The 20,193-nt window shown below is 40.6% G+C and overlaps 1 protein-coding gene across 2 annotated transcripts in view; it reads left to right on the plus strand.

Moving 5' to 3' along the window:
• Positions 1–20,193, plus strand: part of LOC117385715 (dipeptidyl aminopeptidase-like protein 6) — a 167,675-nt gene that overhangs the window by 36,731 nt on the left and 110,751 nt on the right. Inside the window, exon 1 of one of the 2 annotated variants that reach the window (XM_033983031.2) lies at positions 4,498–4,869. The exons of the other annotated variant lie outside the window; for it this stretch is intronic. Within the exon in view, the coding sequence (XP_033838922.1) occupies positions 4,678–4,869 (192 nt within the window). The 5' untranslated portion in view covers positions 4,498–4,677. Of the gene's footprint in view, positions 1–4,497; positions 4,870–20,193 lie in introns of those variants that run through there. 2 annotated transcript variants of the gene reach the window in all.

The raw sequence follows: 20,193 nt of genomic DNA on the forward strand, positions 1-20,193 counted from the left end.
TCAGTTAACCATTTAAACTGTCTATTTTGTATCACAATCATCCCAACTTAAGATGGAAGCTGAATCAGGGAGATTTAATGCCATAATTTTAGTGGTCCGTGGCGAACACAAGCATAACAATAAAGCCATAATCAACACAATAGCCAGAGTTAGAAAAACAGCAACAAATGCAGCCACAATATAAATAACATTTCCTTTCAAGATATTTTTTAAGGCATCATACTCTTCTTTTAGATCTTTTAGCATTTTAGCGACATTTGCTGAGTTTGACGGACACAAGTTTTTGGTTATAATTCTAGCTTCGTCTATAATCTCTTTTACCATTTCATTCTTTAATTTCTTAATCATAGTCTCTATTTTTGTTTCTTGTGTGGATTTTGATTCAGAAACTGCTCCAATTGTAAGCGTAACCTTTTTCATAAGAGTGCCAATTTGACTTTTTATCATTTGGACATCAAACAGACTATTTTCACTAGCATTTTGGTATGTCACATTAAGATGCTTGCTATTTTTGACCGTTGTATTTACATTTCTTATTGTATTATTTTCACAAATATTGTCAATATTACGTAGTTCCTTACTACCAAAAGGATATGAGATACAAACACAGCCAATATTAGAACGAATGGGCTGATTGTACCATGTACACTGTATTTTGGTCTGGGTTACATTATCTTTTTGCTTGGGGATATTGCTAATGGAATCACAAACTTTCGAGTGGACACCGTGTTCCGGCGAATAAGTTGCTATTTCTTGCTCCTTCCTAGTTAAGTCTACCAAGTTAATTCCATCTATTAATGCTTCTGTTTCACAGGGAATATAAATGATGCCAATCTGAATTATTGCCCCTTTATCAACTTTGCAGTAACAAGTAATTTCATGTTCATTCTGAGTAAAATTCATTTGAACAGGTTCGTTTGCTTGAGCTCTTATTATGCTAATAAATATTGTTGCCAGCATTACATATAGTTTTTTTGGGTACCACATTTTTATATAAACTTGATTAAACAGTTTTGTTTTCTTTTTTAGTGTAAAGTTTTAACCACTAAATATTTTTTATAAAACTTGCTTTTTTTCTCTCTTCGTGCTAAGCCATAAACACGGAAATGATTAACTTTGTTTCTAATCACACTTTACCTGATCAAAGTCTAAACTTGCTACTTATTGTTAATTCCTAGTGCTTTTTTTCTCTCTTCGTGCTAAGCCATAAACACGGAAATGATTAAATTTGTTTCTAATTACACTTTACCTGATCTAAGTGTAAACTTGCTATTTATTATTAATTCCTAGTGCTTTTTTTCTCTCTTCGTGCTAAGCCATAAACACGGAAATACTTACTAATTTAAAGTTATAACAATTAATTGCACAGAATGTCCCAAGAGCACATCACATTAATTTAGCATTAAACCAATTGACAGAAATTCTATGAAAAAGGCCTCTGTCGTACCGTCTTTTGGAGCGCTCGTTTTTGCGATGTCTTTCTCAGGCGTTCTGTGGAGGAGAAGGTTCGCCCTTGCGACCAGGACTTAGCATCACGTCAGGGGTCACCAAAACTGTCAGTTTTCCTGGACGGCGAACTAGAAGCAGGAGTCGAGAAGGCCGGGCAGTTTCAAATCAGTCTCTTTATTCAGCAGATGCAGGCATCAATCGAATGAAACACCAACTGTCTCCTGTTTTACATCTCTACTGTGGCTCCTTATATACTAGTTAACACACGTCATAATTCCTCAATAATTAGCTAGAAATGTACAGCACGCAGATTGTTATCTGGGTTCAATGAAGACAAAGTGCACAAAAACAAGCATTTTTAGCTGATCTTTCAAAGTATCATCATATATGGAGGTTCAGGGTACATATACAATCTCATGCCACGTTGGCGCACACGTAAACAGGAGTACAAAGTATGATTTACCATATTACATGGAATAATAATCTCACAATTCCGTAGAAATAGAAAGTTTAAATCATACTTTACTATGTTTGGCTGTAATCTTCCACAATAAAATGTATCAAAGAGTCAGATCTGTGGAGATGCAACCCTGATCACGGTAAAAAATGCATGTTTTCCAACCAAAAAACATGATTTCTAGTTGCAAATCCAATCTGATTTCTCTGTGTACTTTTTTTTTTTTATATCAGTCAAGTCCCCACGTCTTCCGTTGCGTCTCAATCCTGGTCAAACGGGATCGTCCAATCAGATTAGTTGTTTTCAGTGACACATGTGAAACGAAGGAGCTCATTGGTCACTTATGATTTAAGAATACAATCACATTTCTCTCAGGTCAGATTAAGCGTTAGTTCTTCGCTCATTGTTTCTGCAGAAATCCAATGTTTTTCAGCCCCCTGTGATTTTTTTTATTTTATTCTTTCCATTATTTTTTCCGATATGGACAAACCGATGGGACAATCCACCTGTGAATCACACCCATCTGAAAACAAACCAGCCTCACATCTTCGTAAAGTATTAAACAAGTGTGTATTCTGAATCCCAGGCGAGCTTTCGAGTCCATTTCCGGCTAAAAAAGCTACACGCCGTCGCTTTGAGAACACTCCTGAAAACCTCACGTTGTTTAAAGTTGAACACGGACCATTTCCGTCGCCGTCCGTGATTACCGTCGAACGCTCCGCTCACTTTTAGCACCCGTAATGACAGATGCCCCACTCCACAGAACTCGTCTCTGCGGCTGTTTGGAGCTGTACTTTAGCGCTGTGCTTTGAAGTGCCAACGCCACTGAAGATGTCCCATTTCCCACAGTTCATTTCGGTGTCCCGGTGGAGCAATAGTTTGAGCTGTCACCCCGAGATGGCCGAGGGATGTTCGTTACTGGCATCCGGGACAAAAGAGGACGCACACTTGAACACACGGGGCTCCATTTGCACCACATAAGCCAATATTGGGTAATTTGAAGATAGCGGCAGTGCATTGGCCTCAGTCGATGTTCAAAGGAGGAATCATGTGTAATGTTCTGCTGTTTGAGGAGGGCTGTGGTGATGGGGGTAATGGCACGATTTAGGACACCGCCAGCTTAGGTGGAGATTGTAGCTGCATGAAGAATCCCGTTATAATGTTTAAATACGCTGCAAGAATTTAATTATAAGTAGTTGGGGCAAAAGGAGGTGATGGGGTTTAATAAGTTTTCAGCTCACAGTGAAAGGTCCAGGCCTGTTTTTAAAGTGATGCTGAGTGATTTTTGTGATGTTTTAGGTTTTCAAAGGAAGTATTGATTAACATTTAAAGTGTTCAAAAATGTCTTTCTTTTTTTGGCTCGTAGGCTGATTATTTGCGTCTAACCTGTCAAATAACCTGTGATTCATTTATTTTCTTGCATTTATATTGTGATGGTTATACTACGTGATATTAAAAGGAAGTCAGATGATGATAATAATAATAATAATAATAATAATAATAATAAAAATAATAATAATAATATCATTAATACATTTTCTTCCACTTATCTGGGGCCGGGTCGTGGGGGCAGCAGCCTAAGCAGGGACTCCCTGACTTCCCTCACCCCAGACATGTCCTCCTGCTCCTCCGGTGGGACCCCAATGCGATAACAACAATAACAACAATACTACTACTACTACTAATAATAATGATAAAAATAAATATGAAAATAAATATGAATAATAAAAAAAATGTTTTTTATATATATATATATATATATATATATATATATATAATATAATCTTGGTGCTTGGTGACTATGGTATAAATCTGGGGATGTTTGTGTTTTGTTCAGAAGCTGTTGATTTGGATGAACTGTAATAGATTTACATCATTGATTCTCCATTTATCCGGTGGTTTTATATAGTGCACCCTGTTGCTCATAAGATTAAGTTTATATTGATACAGTTTTTCATGGTTATACTTTAAATGTAAAATAATCCACCACAGGTTTGAGAGCGCGTTGTGCGCCTGGATCATGATGCACAGAGGTCAGCTTGTCCTTATGCAACACGCCACAGAGAGGCAGTCGAGCGCCGTCCTGGGGCCAACCTCCCCAGACAAAATGTCATGGCCTTTTCTTTAGACACCAGACGGACACGAGTGCACAGTTCTGTGTGCAGAGATGTCCAGGTGTGGCGGGTGTTTCGTGCGTAAAACGGCACGATGACAGCTCCAGCGTTAATCCGTCCTCAGTCTGGTCACTTCACATGCACAGCGCGTCTGCTTGCACATCCCCGGTCTCTCCCTCTCTTCCTCTTTCTCTCTGCGTCCTTCACACTCTCCTCGCGCGTGAGGACAGTCGGCCAAAACAAACGCCCAAAGTGTTGAAACATTATCTGGCGCTCTTTTGTTTTACGCGGACAATCAGCGCCGGAGTCCGAGGGGGGACCCGCTGGATCTGATCGGAAACTCATCCTCCTGCTATCTCTCTGAGCAAGGAGACACCGGGAAACTGAAGAGGAGCGACAACGTGCTGTGAATACTGACGAGACAACTATTGACACCTACAGCCACCACTGAGCCGCGCGCAAAGACTCATCTGAACGGAAACTACCTTTGTTTCGCTTTCACACGGAGTCAGTTCTATCTACAGACGTTTATTTACAAACTGTCATCTCGTCTGTGTGAGGAGACACCGAAAGACCTGCCCGTGAGCCCGTGTGCCCTCGCAGATAAGACGATAAGCCCATATCTGTCATGCTTTAAGTTGTATTGCCAGGACTATTATGGCTTCTTTGTATCAGAGATTCAGCGGGAAGATCAATACTGCCAATTCGTTCCCGCACCCACCTGAGGCCAGTCACCTCCTGGGGGGACAGGTGGTGGACGAGGACACCGCGGCCAGGACCCCTCAGCCCCACGTCGACGGCAGACCACACGTGCAATACCGAAAGAAATGCGTCAGAGAGGACGAGGATGTAAGCCAAATATCACTCTTTTTTTTTTTTTTTTTTTTTTTAAATTACTGTCACTTTACCACAATCACAGTAAAACCCTAGACAAATATTATTCATAAATGATGCACAGGACATAGGCTGATGTCTTCATGATAAACCAGAAGGAAGATAACAAGAAATATTGTTAGTTTCTGTCTAAAATCCGGTCATTTGACAGATTGATTGATGGCACAGGCAAAAATATATTAGAAATCTGACAGAAGTGCACATATTTCCATTTATTAGACTAAAACGAGCAGATAAAAGTGTTTTTTAGGACCCGAGACACTGTACATGTTCAGATTTCTGTGTTAGGTGCTGTGGTTCAATAGAAAAACCAATATCGCTGTGTTTGTTTTATGTCAATACGCTCAGACAACGCAGTTCATCATAATTACCAAAACTCGCATCCTGACTTTCTAATTGACATAATTTCAAGATGATAAACCGTGCACCATTTCAATTGAACATAAACGCTTATTCCATTATGTTAAGGAAGACATACTGCTAATTGAGCCTCCGAGGGTATATTAGCCAGTCTAAAAATACTCTTTATTTAACCAGGTGTGTGGATTTAAGCTGCTGCTGAATCATGCACAAACAATATAACCTGACGCGCTCTCCGGTTTCCTCTAAGAGCTAGCATCTGCTTTGATCAACTTAAGATATAAACACACGATGCCATAATACCAGCCATAACTTTTCCTCGAATTGCATTTTAAGCACCGGTATTGGTCCGCTGCTCGCTGTCATCTTGGCAACCAGCGAAGCCAGAAGGGAGGAAGAAGCCACTTAGGAGCAGCTCTTTGGATGAGGGGTTACATACGGCGGGTGTGCACTTTTCTGATGGATTGAAATTGCACATCTAAGGTTATCCGAGTAGATTAATTTCCAAACGCATCAGTGGCCACATGACGACATCTACCATCTATTCCCTCCGCTCCCTCCATTTGCATTTTGTAATTAGCGATCTCCAGTTGGATCTATCGCACGGATGGATTCAAGGAAGTCTGTTTTGTTGTTGTTTTTTTTTAGCTTGGTTAGTTATGCATGTTGTTTACAGACACTGTTTCGAATCTTATCTGGGTTGAGTCTTGGCTGCCAACTCTGCAGCGATATTCCCTTGAATTATTGATACCAGTCACATTGAGAATTGACAGATTAAGTTGGCAACAGGCTACATGCGGGCAGAAACACCTCAAACAGACACACAGAGGGGAGCGTCTCACTGCGATCATATGCTATCCCTAAGAATCCATCTGCTCATTTAGCTGGCTGTGAAAATTGAAAATCACTGCCATAGCCCCAAGCTCCAACTACTACTATACTACTTTTGCCACTCCTGTTTCTTTTTCTATTTATGAGGTTTGCGGTGTTAACCTTGGGGTCACCTCCAGTCCTGATGTCCCCTGGAGTCGTGCTCGAGCATGAAATTGCCTTTTTGCCTCAGGAGATGGGGAGACCAATTCGAGAAAAAAAATATATCCTTTTGCAACCTCGGTGTGCAAAGTTACCACAAGCTTTTCCTGTTTATCTGGAGAAAATGGACTTGTAAACGCTTCTGGTTTAATTTCATTTTTCCCTGATATTTACCTTTACGATTATGCAGTTTGTTTACCCAATCCCTTGGTTCCTTCGGATAAACTAGCGGAGAGATATTATTATTTGGCGTGGGTAAAATAGAAGGACTTTCCGAATGAGATTTTGGTAAACATGATTTAATTTGTTTACAGCCTCTCGGAGTCTTTGTTTGCCGACCCTCTCTACATAAATGCGTGCATATTCAATTGATTAACAGTTGCCAAGCTCGGAGTGTATAACTTTGCCTTACTACTTTGCGCAGGCTTCCCTGGAGAGACACCACCAGCAGTTGTTCCTATTTACTCCAAATAGAAAGATCCTTAATTAATTGTTGCGGGCTTGCTTACGCCGCGCTCAGATGACATTTCACCCACACTTGGGGTTTGGGGCGGACTTTCTGACCCCAGCTGTATTGATGTTTTGATTCCGACTCAATTTTGCGTAATGGTTGGACTAAAAGGTGAAGCGATTCGGGGCAGGTCACAAGCAAAGATTAAAAAAGAAAACGGGTTATTCAGCCATTGTTTAAAATGTCAAACTTTGCTAAATCCACGAGGCGTACATTTTTTGGCTATTTAACTAATTTGCACTTTGAGAATTCTGGGGCAAATGGTTATTCAAAATACTGTTTTAAATGCATGGGAGGACTAAGCTACATTTATCCTTGCCAGGTAGAAGTGTTGAGGAAAATATGAGGCTGAAGTACCTGTGCCAGTGAGACTGAAGTACCTGAAGAGATGGGAAACATATTGATGAGTTGAATTTTGTGTAATTTGCATGTTCTAAACTAATATAAAAACGGCACCAAACAGAATAAAAAAGTCTTAAGCTGCATTTCTACACTTTTCAATTGAACCTCATCCAAAACAGTCTTTTATATAGCTGCAAAAATACTACACATCCTCAACTTTTTTGTTTCCGTTTAATTCCAGGGGTAAGGTTTATGTTTGCAGGTCGAGTTGGCTTCTCCACGTCAGCCAGTATCTTCATCCGTGCCCTCTGCTCCTCTTTCTTCTTCGTAGCCTTCTCCAGACGCTCCTTCCTCATAATCAGACACACCACCTTCCCTGTGATAGATTACAGTACAGCTCCTTCACTTTTCTTGGATACCTCCTTCCTCCTTTTGTTGTCGTCTCCAAAACTGCCTTTTCTTTCCGCGCCCCTGGTGTTGGCAACCCGTAGCCAACTTCGCCAATCACTAGCGACGATCTTACGGACTTGGCTCTGTTGCGTCTCCGTCTGCACTTCGTCTATGGTCTTTCCTGCGCTGTTTTTAAAAGTATTTTCCAGTCTAACCATGACCGCCCCACTCAACATGGCTTTCCCTGAGGGGAGAAGGCGGCTGGACGATGGGAGATGGAGCGCACACCTCCGTCCGAGTCGTCTTTTGGTGCCGGTTCAATCGATCAATATCACTTTATTTGTCCCCGAGGGTAAATTGAAACACGTTTAGCGGGGCGACAGTAGCTCAGTTGGTGGAGTTTTTGTCCAGTGATCCGAAGATTGGCGGTTCAAATTCTGCTATCGACAAAACAAAAAAAAAAAAAAACATCATTGGTAGAAAAGTCAGATCCATAGACCCACATGTTGGCGGTTCAAATCCAGCTCCTACAGATGAATACTATCCACCGTCTCTGCGTACACCGGTGTATGAATGTTTGTGTGAATGGGTGAATGATTCCTTGAAGGTGGAAAGGCGCTATATAAAAATGAGCGGTAAAAAGTCACACTCTAATATTTAGTTATTCCGCCTTTAGCTTTGATTACATCATACATTCGCTGTTGCATTGTTTTGATTTTGCTTCTGCAGCGTCAGAAGATTTATTTCCATCCAGTGTTGCATTAATTTTCCACCAAGATGTTGCATTGATGATGGTCGAGTCTGACGCTGCACAAAGCTTCTCCAGCACATTAAGGTCTGGACTCTGTGGTGGACGATCCATGTGTGAAAATGACGTCTCATGCTCCTGATCCACTGTCACAATCTGAGCCCGATGAATCCTGGCATTGTCGTCTTGGAATATGCCCCGTGCCACCAGGGAAGAAAAAAATCCATTGATGGAATAACCTGGTCATTCAGTATATTCAGGTTGTTGCTGAACCTCGACCGGACCCACTGCAGCAACCCCAACATTTTCGCTTAGTTAAATCCAGGTGGCGACTTTTTTTTTGGCCAGCTCAACAGGTTGTGTCATCAGTTCTGGAGCGCCACCTGTTGGTATTTCTCATTCTCTTCTTTGACTGTTCTCTTCCCACCCAATTTCCACCTTCCTCATGACGCGCAAAGATACTCACTGCTATACCGAGAATCCAAACATAATAAAAATCTCTCTTCTTTTCCTTATTCTGAGAGAAATATTGTCTTTTCTAATTAATATTTACACCTCATATTTTTGCACATACTCACTAAATCCCAGCGCCACTTGTCCAGCTCACTTATTATTTTGAGTCACTGAATGAGTCATTGAATAATCAGAGTTCGTGATTGTCGTGGAAAGAAAAGCAAATTAATTAATCCGGGATCGCTCTGTAAAATATTAAAAATTAGCTGTTTCAGGGCCGAAGCAAATGTTTGTCCATGTATGATGTAAACAAAGTGGTATTTTGGGAAAGTTGCATGGGTTATGGTAATGTATCATAAAAATAACTTGTTAATAGTTGTAAAATAAATGGATTTAGCCTGAGAGTTGGAAGAAGAAACACGAGACTGGAGTTGTAACGCAGGAGAAGTTTATTTACCATCTGTACAGGACCTGGGACAAACCCTCTAGGGCCGTCCAAACCTTTTCAGCGAAGGTCACAGGTTGAAAGATATTCGAAGCAGAGGGCCACAGGTTGATGTCATACAGTGGATCAGTCAAATGGATGCATTTTACATAGTTTTAAGAGCCAGCGTACTTTTTAATAAGGCTTGGAACATTCATTTTTGGTCCTTACTACGATGAAATGCGACATTATTGAGGTTATATCGGTAAAAATGCATACATCAGGTGTGCCCAATCTGTGGCCCGGGGGCAAATGCGGCCCTCAGACCAATTTTTCTTGGCCCTCAAGCTTCCAGGTGAATTAGCCCAATACTTTTAACTTTACATTTCTGAAAATCTACTTTAACAAGCCCATATCAAATATTTAATGTGTCCCATTGAGGATGTAAGTGTGAATAAAGGTCTAGTGGTTCAATCTAACTTGTAATAGTAACGCAAATTTGAAGTATTCACTGTATTCTTGACCAGTCTATGGCCCTAAATCGACCCTCAGCTTTATCTGTGTTTTTATATGTGGCCCTTAATGAGAAAAGTTTGGACATGCATGACTTAAATGTTCAATTAAATTTGGTCTAAGAGCTGCATTTGGCCTTAGTTTGGACCCTCCTACTCTACACGTCGCAACCGTATTGTCCATTCCAGTCTCATCCAGTCCAGTCTGGTTATTCCTCTGTTGTAGGGAGTATTATACCTCTAATGATGCAGTCCTAGATAACAATGACTGAGCTGGTGGTGTAGCGCTGGCACAACACCTAAAAAATGCGCTGGTTTGACCTTCCCGTATGAAACATGTTGGACAGCAGCCGAGTTGTTGACAAATACAAAAATTATGTACAAATTCTGAACGCACTGGATGTTTTGGGTCCCGCGGCCTTTTTGAAACAGCCAGCTGAGTCATTAGACGCATAATTGCTTTTCTCTTAAGCTGTTTATTTTCACACACGCACAGTTTGCCAAATTGCACGCCTTTTGTCCCTTGTCATTTTTAGTACATGGGATTATTAAAAAAGAAAAAACTTGAGCAGGTATCAAATCACACGAATATTTAGACACAACAGTTTGACGTTTCTTGGATAGTTTTCGAAGGAGCTTTACTTTTCTCAGAACTAGAATAAGGTTTTGCGTTGAAAATTACATTCTATTGTCTATAAAGTTGCGTTTTTATTGAAATGATTAAACTTCCCTTAACTTTTCCCGGGTGTTTCATGTGCATACGGTAAATTTGAGGCGTTTGATGTTTTTTATTTCCTAACCAGGTTTGAAATGCCACACAAGGACCGAGCGCGATAGATCACTGACACTTGTGCGGATGGCAGCTGTGGGTTCATATTTTATAAGTAGTCGTTAGTGCGGAGCCAGTTTCCCACAGGGCCACCTTAATCTGGAGCTGGCATCCTCCTCGTTGATGTATTAGTCATTTTCACTCCGCCTGGGCTACACATCTTTTGATTAAAAGTAAAGCGGCCTTTTAATTTGACTTTTGATGAGCTTCTTGCTTGAAATTCACTTAGCCCAAAGCGGTGTTCCAAACAAGAAGGTGCTGTACTGTTGTTTGTGCCAAAAAATCTTTGAATCATGAATCTTAACCAGCGAGATTTCATTTCGATTTTACTTAACAACATGCAAAGTATAAAAGACGAATTATAACTTTCTCGAAGCGTTTTTCGTCCGGACAGTCCCTCAGGATCCATTAAATGTGTTTAGGGTGCGATTGTGAGACAGGGATGAACCAGATCGTCCTAATTTAAACCACCAGGGGGCAGCTTAAGGGTAAGTACACATTTTCGTGGGTACTTTTTGGGGCTGTATCACTTTGCGCCAGTGTTTTTAAATGCGTTTCACCCTGCTGTTCTTCAGACTTGGGAGGAGAGTCGTTTTCGTTGATGATTTTAAAATTATTTCCATTAAGTAATAAAGGCTTTTAACGTTTTTCCAAATCCCCAAAGCGCCTCAGCCATTTTTTTTTTTCACTTTACAATAAAAAACTGTAACTCTAATGCAAAGTAATGTGTAGTTTTGCATTGAAAGTGCACATTATTAACAAGTTGGCGAGCGTTTTGGAGAGCACTTGGAAATATGAAGGGACGCGCTAAAAGTTCTAAACTAGTGTTGGCAGGTTAAATCCCGTCTGTATGGATATATTTTATTGTTTCCATAAACATTGCATTAGCTAAATGATTGCAGCATTTGCCATTTGCTAATTGCGGCATTCAAATTGATGCTTTGTTAATATTGCGATACATCTTTTGGTTTTAATTTTGGCTTAACGGATCGAGCGTTCTACTTTACCATCACAAAAGGAGCTGCTTCTGTTTTTCATGTATTTATTCGCAGGTGCAGATTCCATTGACATCCTCATCTACATTTGCCTGTCCTCATTTGATCTTCCTTCGCTGCTGTTTTCTTCAAATCTCGACACGTCTGGCTCTGGCCCATTTCCCACGTTTCAGCTCAATATGTTTTTTCTTTCAGGGTCCCAAACCTGATAGATCACCAGGCAAGACTCAGTAGGAGCTGGCAACGTGTTAGACTGTGCGCGGTGTTCCGTGAGCCGCTCTGTAGGCCGCCACAGACTTCAATTCAGTACGTTACCAAAAACGTGACCTGTTTTTACATCCAAAAAGTGTCAGACGCATGTGCGAATGTGTCGACGCCGGATAGATTCTCTTGTCATCTTTGGGAGTGCTGTGGAATGACGTAACTAATGTGGGGATTAGGGATTGTTTCTGTGGTAGGAAAAATGGAACGGACTAAGCGATTTGGCCTGTTTTCCCCACAAAACATGAAGCAAATACACTCAGCTAAACAGTGACCGTCCAAACTCTGATTCCGGAGACGAATTCCCCCGTCATTTTTCCCATAGATTTTCCAAAAAGTTCCGCTCAGGTCTAATCAGCCCTGGGGTAATTAGTAACCACAAGATCTGTAATTTTAGGTAAAATATACTTCTGAAACTTTATAAACTGCTAAATTATTAAAACATTTCGGCGAGTCTTGCGTTTTTAAATGTGCTTTTTGGACGTAAAGGGCAGAACTGTTGAGCTCCACAGCGGCCGTTACCCAAAACATAAATCAAAGTTATATTAAGCACATTCTTCTACCGGTGAAGGTGTTATTGCTTTTTCTGTATGATCTTCCGTAGTAAACTTATGGTGACAAAAACGTAGCACCACCAGGTCGAGTTACAGGTCAGATCTGTAGAGAGGCGATCCCACTCATAGTAAGAATCAGAAGACTTTTTTTTGCCATTGTCAGTGAACACAGCTCACAAACTAAACGCAGCTAAAAACACTGAATAAATACAAGTAAGGGCATGCACAAAGTTAAAAAAGATATGCTTAAAAATAAAATAAAATAGGTAGAAAAAAGGTAAAAAATATATACAACAGCAGCATCAGAACAACAGTGCAAACATGACTTATTAAGGTTCTAAAAATAACCTGCAATAAGCAAAATCCGTGAAGTATCAGCTTTATTTTTTACAATTCTTCTCTGTTTTTGTCTGTAAAACCCCTCACCACACACTTTATACACTTTTCTCACACAGGCATTAACATTTTCTCACATTTCTCTCTTGTTTAAACACAAAGTCCAAACCTTCGTAGGCGTCTTTGTCGGTGCAGAACGTTTCATCGACATCGTGGGTTTTGTCGGGGAGAAAACAAATTGCAAACGTACAGCACTTCAGAGTCACACTGCGATCCAACGTTTATGTAAACAGCGAGTCCGCAAAAGGTGAATCACGACGTAGCGAGGGACAACTGTATAAAGAAATCTTTCAACAAATGACGCTTTCGATTACAACCCAAATAACTAGGAATATATATTTTTCTCAGATCTTGTAGTTTTCATCAAATCTTTCCGCTTATTCCTACTTACCTAAAATTCCAATGCAGCTTTGGACATTTTACAAAAAAACACACAGCCTCAATGAGTCACGTGATCGTTAACTCACATTTAAATTCAACGTTTAAGTTTAAGCTTTGAGAATACTCTATGCAAATCTTGTTATTATTTGTATTACAGAGGTGCGCTATACAAAACCGTTGGAGTTGAATGATTCATCAGCATCATTACACAGCGTTCCCTAAGTGTCCCCAAGGGTTTATGGGGCTTACGCAGCTTGTGAGTGAGCGCTACAGCAGCAGAACAGTGGTGCCAGATGCCCGTGTAAAACTGAAAGGGGGGGAATGCAACTCAGTGTGAGCTATAGCTTGTTCTTGCAGTTCTGGATCAGGCTGTATACTGTGTGCAGAGGTCACGCTGTATTTACGGTATAGGCGTTTGTTTGTTGAGGTTGAACGTTTTTGTGTAAGTTCACGCAAGGACAGAACGGCATTGACGCGTTTTTTTGGTTTTGTTCGTTTGGCGTAATGCAAACACAATGCAGTTTGGCTGTTTTTGATCACCTTTGCTTCGTCTGCGGTTCAGTACCCGTTCTTCGGTAGAGTTTGCACGTTCTAACTGGTTTCGCCTGTCAGCTTTTTTTACGACAGCGCAAAGATACAGACTTGGGGAAAACGGTTCAACGGACTTTATTTGCAGATATAGGAATGTGAATGAAGGTGGACAGAGCAGACAGTTGGGAGCGGTGTTGTAGGCAGGTCGTGGGTCGCAGGGTCAGAGGCTGGGGCGTTCGTACCGGTCGGGGAGAGCTGGGTCGGAGGCGGAGGTGCCGAGCGGGTTCAGGAAGCGGGATCGCGGAGGATACGTGGGCAAATAAACCGTAAGATGACAGCGTGTCGGGTCAGTCCTTTGGTACTCACAGGTGGAGGCTTGGTCGCTTGATCAGAGGCAGGTGGGTGGAGGTGGTGCCAGAATCTCCGCCCAGCTCCAGGTTCAAACGCAGAAGGAAAGGGGGAAAACGGCACAGAACACACAAAAAAAACCCCAAATCCTGACATGTGCCAACAGCGAATTACGTACTCCATTGGATTGGACTTACTGTTTGATTTTATTACGTAGGTTGGCGGTATAATTCCAGCTCTCACAGATGAATGCTGTTGTCGTGTCCTTGGGCAAGACACTTAACCCACCTCGCCCCCTAGTGTCTGTGTGCGAATGTGTGAGTGGTTCCTTGATGTAAAGTGCTTTGAGCGCCTTGAAAGTGGAAAAACGTCGTATAAAAATGCGGCTATTTACTATTACGTGCAACCAGAACATGTGTAAGTCCCAAGTGACATGTTCTCGGTTTAATCAAGCAAAAAATATGAACGCAATATTTTGTAATTATGTTAAATTTCGACGTATAGCTGCAGTCATTGCTCAAAGGGGTTGAAAGCTGCAGTTGGTTAATGTTTCCCTTCATCAGTCCTTCTCGAATAGTGTTTTTCTATTGCCGTGATAGAATAAAGTGTAATTGCACATCCACTACAGCAGGTGGCAGTTGCGCGCTCGTTGTTAGAGTGTGCGCAGGTAGTATTAAATCTACGGTGTAGGGTTTGCAGGAGATGGTGAACAGATCGTGAACACAGAGCAGTGAACAAACCCCTCAAGAAACATGATAAAGAAATATTTAACAGGGATGGAAAAAAAGACAGACGGAGACAGACGGAGGTAATGAGACAAAAGAAAGTCACCCGAAAGCTAAGACGAGGAAATATGATGAAGCGTATGTAGCACGAGGAAAGACCGGTGTGTCTACGGTGTCTAAAAATGTTAAATAGTTTGTTAAAAGTGTGTATAGTTTAAAAAGGAATTAACGTTTTTATGAATTTTCAGGGACATTGATGCATTTTTCATGTTTCTATTTCTGTTACAAATTAAAAACCGGTGTTATTATAAGTATTTTTAGCTGTAAGTTGATCTATATTTCTTTTTTTGTTTTTGTTTTGTTATGTAGTACTTCTAACAATTTTACAGACAAATTGCGCTATTACAGTTGTGGCGGAGGGCGACGTAACGGAGAATAATTGAGAAGCAACCCTCATAAAACACGATCAACCAAATCCGTCGTTTTTAACCCAAAATTGCTTTTCGTTACAACTTTTGCAGAACCACTTGTTAAAAGGCAGGATTAGCAGTGCGTCCTCGCGACACCTATCGTGTTCTGCGTCACACGATGAAACCAGGAACAACGCTGCTTTTCCCATGAATCCTGTGGAATATTAGAGCGACGGTAAATCACAGCACCAAATCCTATCAGAGGGAACAGCCACTGAGGACGCACAAAGAGGACGAGCATTACCCAGCCCTCTCCCTCCCTCCCTCCTCTCTTTCTCTACGGCCTCATCCTCAGCAGGACCTCTCCAGCTCCTCGTTGCCATGGTTGCAAAGGTGGAGCGGGCGAAGCTGTGCGTGAGACCGACACACAACCGCGCCGGTGCCTCCGAACCGACCGCCATCTGGAGATAAAACGTTGTGACTTTATTGTGTTATTCTCAGTGCGTCGGGGGGGGGGGGGGGGGGACATGTGGTTTGGTCACGTGACCCGGTTAATAATGAACATCGTGCTGCTCTTTTTTTTTTGCTCCTAGTCAGTATCGACCTGTTGTTTTTCAGCGACGTCGGGTCCCCACTGGCCGTCTCTACAGGTCATCCATCCCTCGTGCGTTTGCGTCGCCATGGCATCGATCATCAGCTCCCCCCCCCCCCCCCGTCGCTCGCACCTCAGCACCTGTCAGCACCCGTCACTCTGCGCCCAATGAAGCTCTCGTCTTCCTCTGGGGTCCACTGAATGATTCAACATTTAACAGAGGACATTTGTTAAATAATAATCATCGTTTCTTTAGTTAATATTGTCATACCACAGTATTTTATTCAAGTTCTAATACAGATCATTCAAGAAAGGTCCTATTCATGTATTTTTTCAGTACTGATACCTGCTCATATCAATATATCTACTTTCTTTTCTTCTTTTTTTTAAACTTTAGAAACATAAAGAAGACACAAACGTAACAACATTCAAACAGGAAACAAAAAGTGGATGTACAGTTACAATCTCACATATTTAACAATCACAGGATCAGATGAATTTTAGTTTTCTAAGCAGAATATATCTTGTCATATCTACATCTTGTCAAATTTGTCCTTTTGGAGTCTGTTGTAAAGGTGTTCCATGACAAAGATCGAGTTCACCAGGTTGTCCCGATCGTCCAGGGTGGGGAGATCCGCCTTTAACCATTTTTTAGTGATTGTCTTCCGCGCTTGTGTCCACAGAATATAAAAGTCCAAACAATAATCCGTCCCAACTTAACCCTATAGCGTCGGATGTTATCGTCGCTGATAGACCTTTAAATATGTTACTTATTTTACCAAAGATTACAAACTCATAAGCTGCAGAACTTCAGATATTCTTTAGTAAACATTCCAAACAATATGATCTGGCAAAATCAATGTCTTAGCTGCATAAACGCCTGATATTTTTTTAATAGAAATGGCTGTAAAAACCTAACCCTAAGTACAATCTGCATAATCTCTTGTATAAATGTTGATTATTGTCCATATATGTAATTTAAAGTGTTTCTGAGCTGGCCAGATAGATTTTTCCATTGTTTGCTTGCATAAAAGTTACTCAAAAGTACATTCGTTTTTATATTTTTCTTCTACTTAAACTGGTATTACACTATTATTTGATGCATCAATGGAAAAATAAGGATGGATGTGTAAAATAGAGGTAGTTGTGTGAAAAAGGGCAAAAGTACATACATGTTGATACCTCCTTTAACATGATTTTAATGGCTAAAAAAAGAAAGTCTAGGCGAGCTATAATGGTCTATAATGTACTCAGTCCTTAAAGGGTTAAATGCACATGTAAATTAAATATTACTCTTAACTCTGAAGATTATTGCAGAAATTCAGTATCACTGGACACAATATATCTATCTATTGGTTCAACACTAGTTTAGATACTTTTATACTCCATGAACACACTTTAAAGATGAACTATGTAACTTCTCTCGAGGGGTCGCCCGCCTGCTCGTCTCCATGGGGATGTTATTGCTCCGCTCGTAATCTTCTACTACGCGTAGGATTAGAGTTATTTATCTTTCCGGGGCGATAGTAGCTCAGTCGGTGGAGTGTGTGTTCGCTGATCCACAGGTTGGCAGAGCGATTCCGGCTCCCACGGATGAACGATGTTGTTGTGTCCTTGGGCAAGACACTTAACCCGCCTCGCCCCTGGTGTCTGTGTGCGCTGAGGTATGGGTGAGCGGTTCCTTGAAAAAAAAAAAAAAAAGGACGATTTACCATTTATTCGTTTAATGACTTGAAAAACAGATTATTTTATTGTGAGCGGGGCCACCTCTGCACAGATCTGACCTGTAACTTTGCCTCGTGGCGTCTTCTAATTGTGTGCATGGACATAGATACGTTTATTGACATACTGTGGAATTTTCCAGACAAAGCAATCACATCTCCATGGAGACAAGCAGCTGGCAGTGTCCACCAGAAAAGTTACATATTGCACCTTTTTTTTAAACACGTTTTTCAATCAATCAACGTTTATTTATAGATCAATTTAAAAGACTAAAGGTGACCAAAGTGCTTTTTCTAGTAAAATCAGATTCAAAACAAGTTAAAATCATACTAAAACAGTAAAATAGGAGAATGAAATAAAATAAAATGCATTAATACGACAAAATATAAATAATAATGTGTCAGAAAGTGTTGAGCCAGTCTGAAAAAATTGTTGTTTTTTTAAAAATCCAGGCTTAAAAAACATAAGTCAGTTTTTCAGTTGAAACATCACCGCACAGAGACGTGTTTTTCTCATAATAATTGACTAAAAACATCATCTTTGACGTTTTGTTCAGGTCTGTTTCCAGGTGGAGTAACATCTATAAAGACGATTCATTGTAAAAAATGATTTAACTCGACGCGCTCATTAATTCTTCATTAGTCAATAACGGTGAGACTGTGAATTCATTAACCTGAGTGAAGCATCACTTCAGCGTTCTCGTGTAAAACGCCGTCGAGATCCTGCTGTAATAGGCCTGTTTGATTAGCATAGCCCAGCGGTGGAAGGCAATGAAGTACAAGTAAAGTACTGTATTTAAGTAGAAGTTTTAGGTTTTTGTACGTTACTTTAATCAGACATATTGTGCTTGTGTCTGCTGCTGCATCGTTATAATCTGTGACGCCCGTGGATCGTTATTATTATATTTCATTTCCACATTTTAGCCTGAAATATTCATCTAAAACAACTTAAGAAAAGAAACAAGTTCACGTCACAAAACTGCAGAGCCGACGTCGCCGTAAACATCACAACAAAGCGTCCGTAGATGTTGGCGCCCCCTATGGACAGCTGCACGTCACACTAGCGAGCGGCAAATTTATTTATTTTTTCATTTGTACCAAAATTTCTACGCAATGCTGCCAAATCTTATGTGTATCAACCATAAAAAAAAAAATACAACTGGAGAACGGAGAAAGGTGGCAGTGAAAACCAGGATTAATCGGCAAAATGGCGTCTTGAAAATAAGAGATTAAAGATTTCTCAAACATGAATCGCTCCAAACAAGTCAATTTTGCAGAATAGGTTTGATTTAAATACATTTCACAGTGAATATTTTTTTACTTTTACTCCACTACATTTGAGAGCAGTATCTGTGCTTTCTACTCCACTACATTTTTGAACTGGACTGCACAGTAAAAGTACTTTTCATATAATTTCAGAGGTTATTTTTTACTATTTTCGTCGTAACATCCTGACTAAAGTTTCAAGTTCAAGCTTCGGCTTTGAGCAAAACAAAAATAAACACACAAAATCATGAGAAAAATTAGGAAATTGATTCGTGTTGCTGCTGTTGAACAAAAAACTCACTACATTTACACTAAAACGGACAACACTTGAGTGAAATACTTTTACTTTTTTACTCTTAAAGCGCATTTTTAAACGTGTACTTAAATACTTTTACATAAGCAGATTTTTTCATGTGATACTTTTACTTTTTACCTCTGTATCTGTACTTTTACTTAAACCGACAGTACTTAATAACGTAAATTGCGTATCATCGAGCGCCGGCTTAGCTCATGTAAAATAAACCCACTAATGATGAAAGTATGACGCAAAACGAAGCCAACCGTCCCTGCAGTTCCTTATATTTGCTGCAATTTCCTTTTCACTTAAACCTGAATCTAATATGAGGATGAAAATTTAGCAGATTAAATATGAAATGTGGGGGGATTAACTCACTCTCGTCGTGAACTTTTTTGCATATTTCTGATTCGGCGTCGGGCTATTTATAACTCTCCTTTTTAAACCGAGTCTTTTCTTCGTTTTATTTATAACTTGAAACTTTTTTGCTTGTCACGTTGACGCTGTAAAAAGAACAAGATCATTTTGAAGTATAATCAGATAATCAAAGTTTTTCTCCTGGTGGTTTTATTACGCGCAAAGCTGTTCCGTTCGTTTGTTCTGTGTCACCGAAACCGGCTTACGTCATCCTAAAAACCTGCAGTAAAGGAAGACAATGTCACTCCTCATTAAAAGTAGAGAGAGCGAGACACTTGGCTGACAATGTGAGCTGAAGAACAGAGACGCCTTGAAGTGAGGCCTTGAAGTACTTCTGAGAGGAAAGTAAAGTTAGATAGAAACGCGCTAGACGGATTACAGACACATTAGCTAATTGCAACATCTAATCCCAGTGGGAACGGGGTGACGCCGTAAGGGGATGTGTGAAGAAAACTGTCAGTTACAGGTGTGAGGTAGCCACAAGTCACGTACGGAGTGGAGGATTTTGTCGCTTTTTTTGTTTTTTGTCAGATGAAAATGTAATGAACTACAAAAGGAGCAAGGAGTTGACTGTGTTGGTGGATGTCATACGACCAGAAGGGGGCGCAACAGCCAGTTTTTCCTGTTGATTACGCTGGACTTCGCCATGAAATATCCAAAAATATCGACCCTCTGATCATTTCTGTCAGTGACGAGATCCAAAAACTCAACATATTGCAACAAAAATTAGCTTTTAACGCTTTATCGTCGAATGCCATCGCCGCCGGTTGTGGACTTTCCGTCGCC

The sequence above is a fragment of the Periophthalmus magnuspinnatus genome, chromosome 17 (assembly GCF_009829125.3).
Source record: "Periophthalmus magnuspinnatus isolate fPerMag1 chromosome 17, fPerMag1.2.pri, whole genome shotgun sequence".
Lineage (NCBI taxonomy): Eukaryota > Metazoa > Chordata > Actinopteri > Gobiiformes > Gobiidae > Periophthalmus > Periophthalmus magnuspinnatus.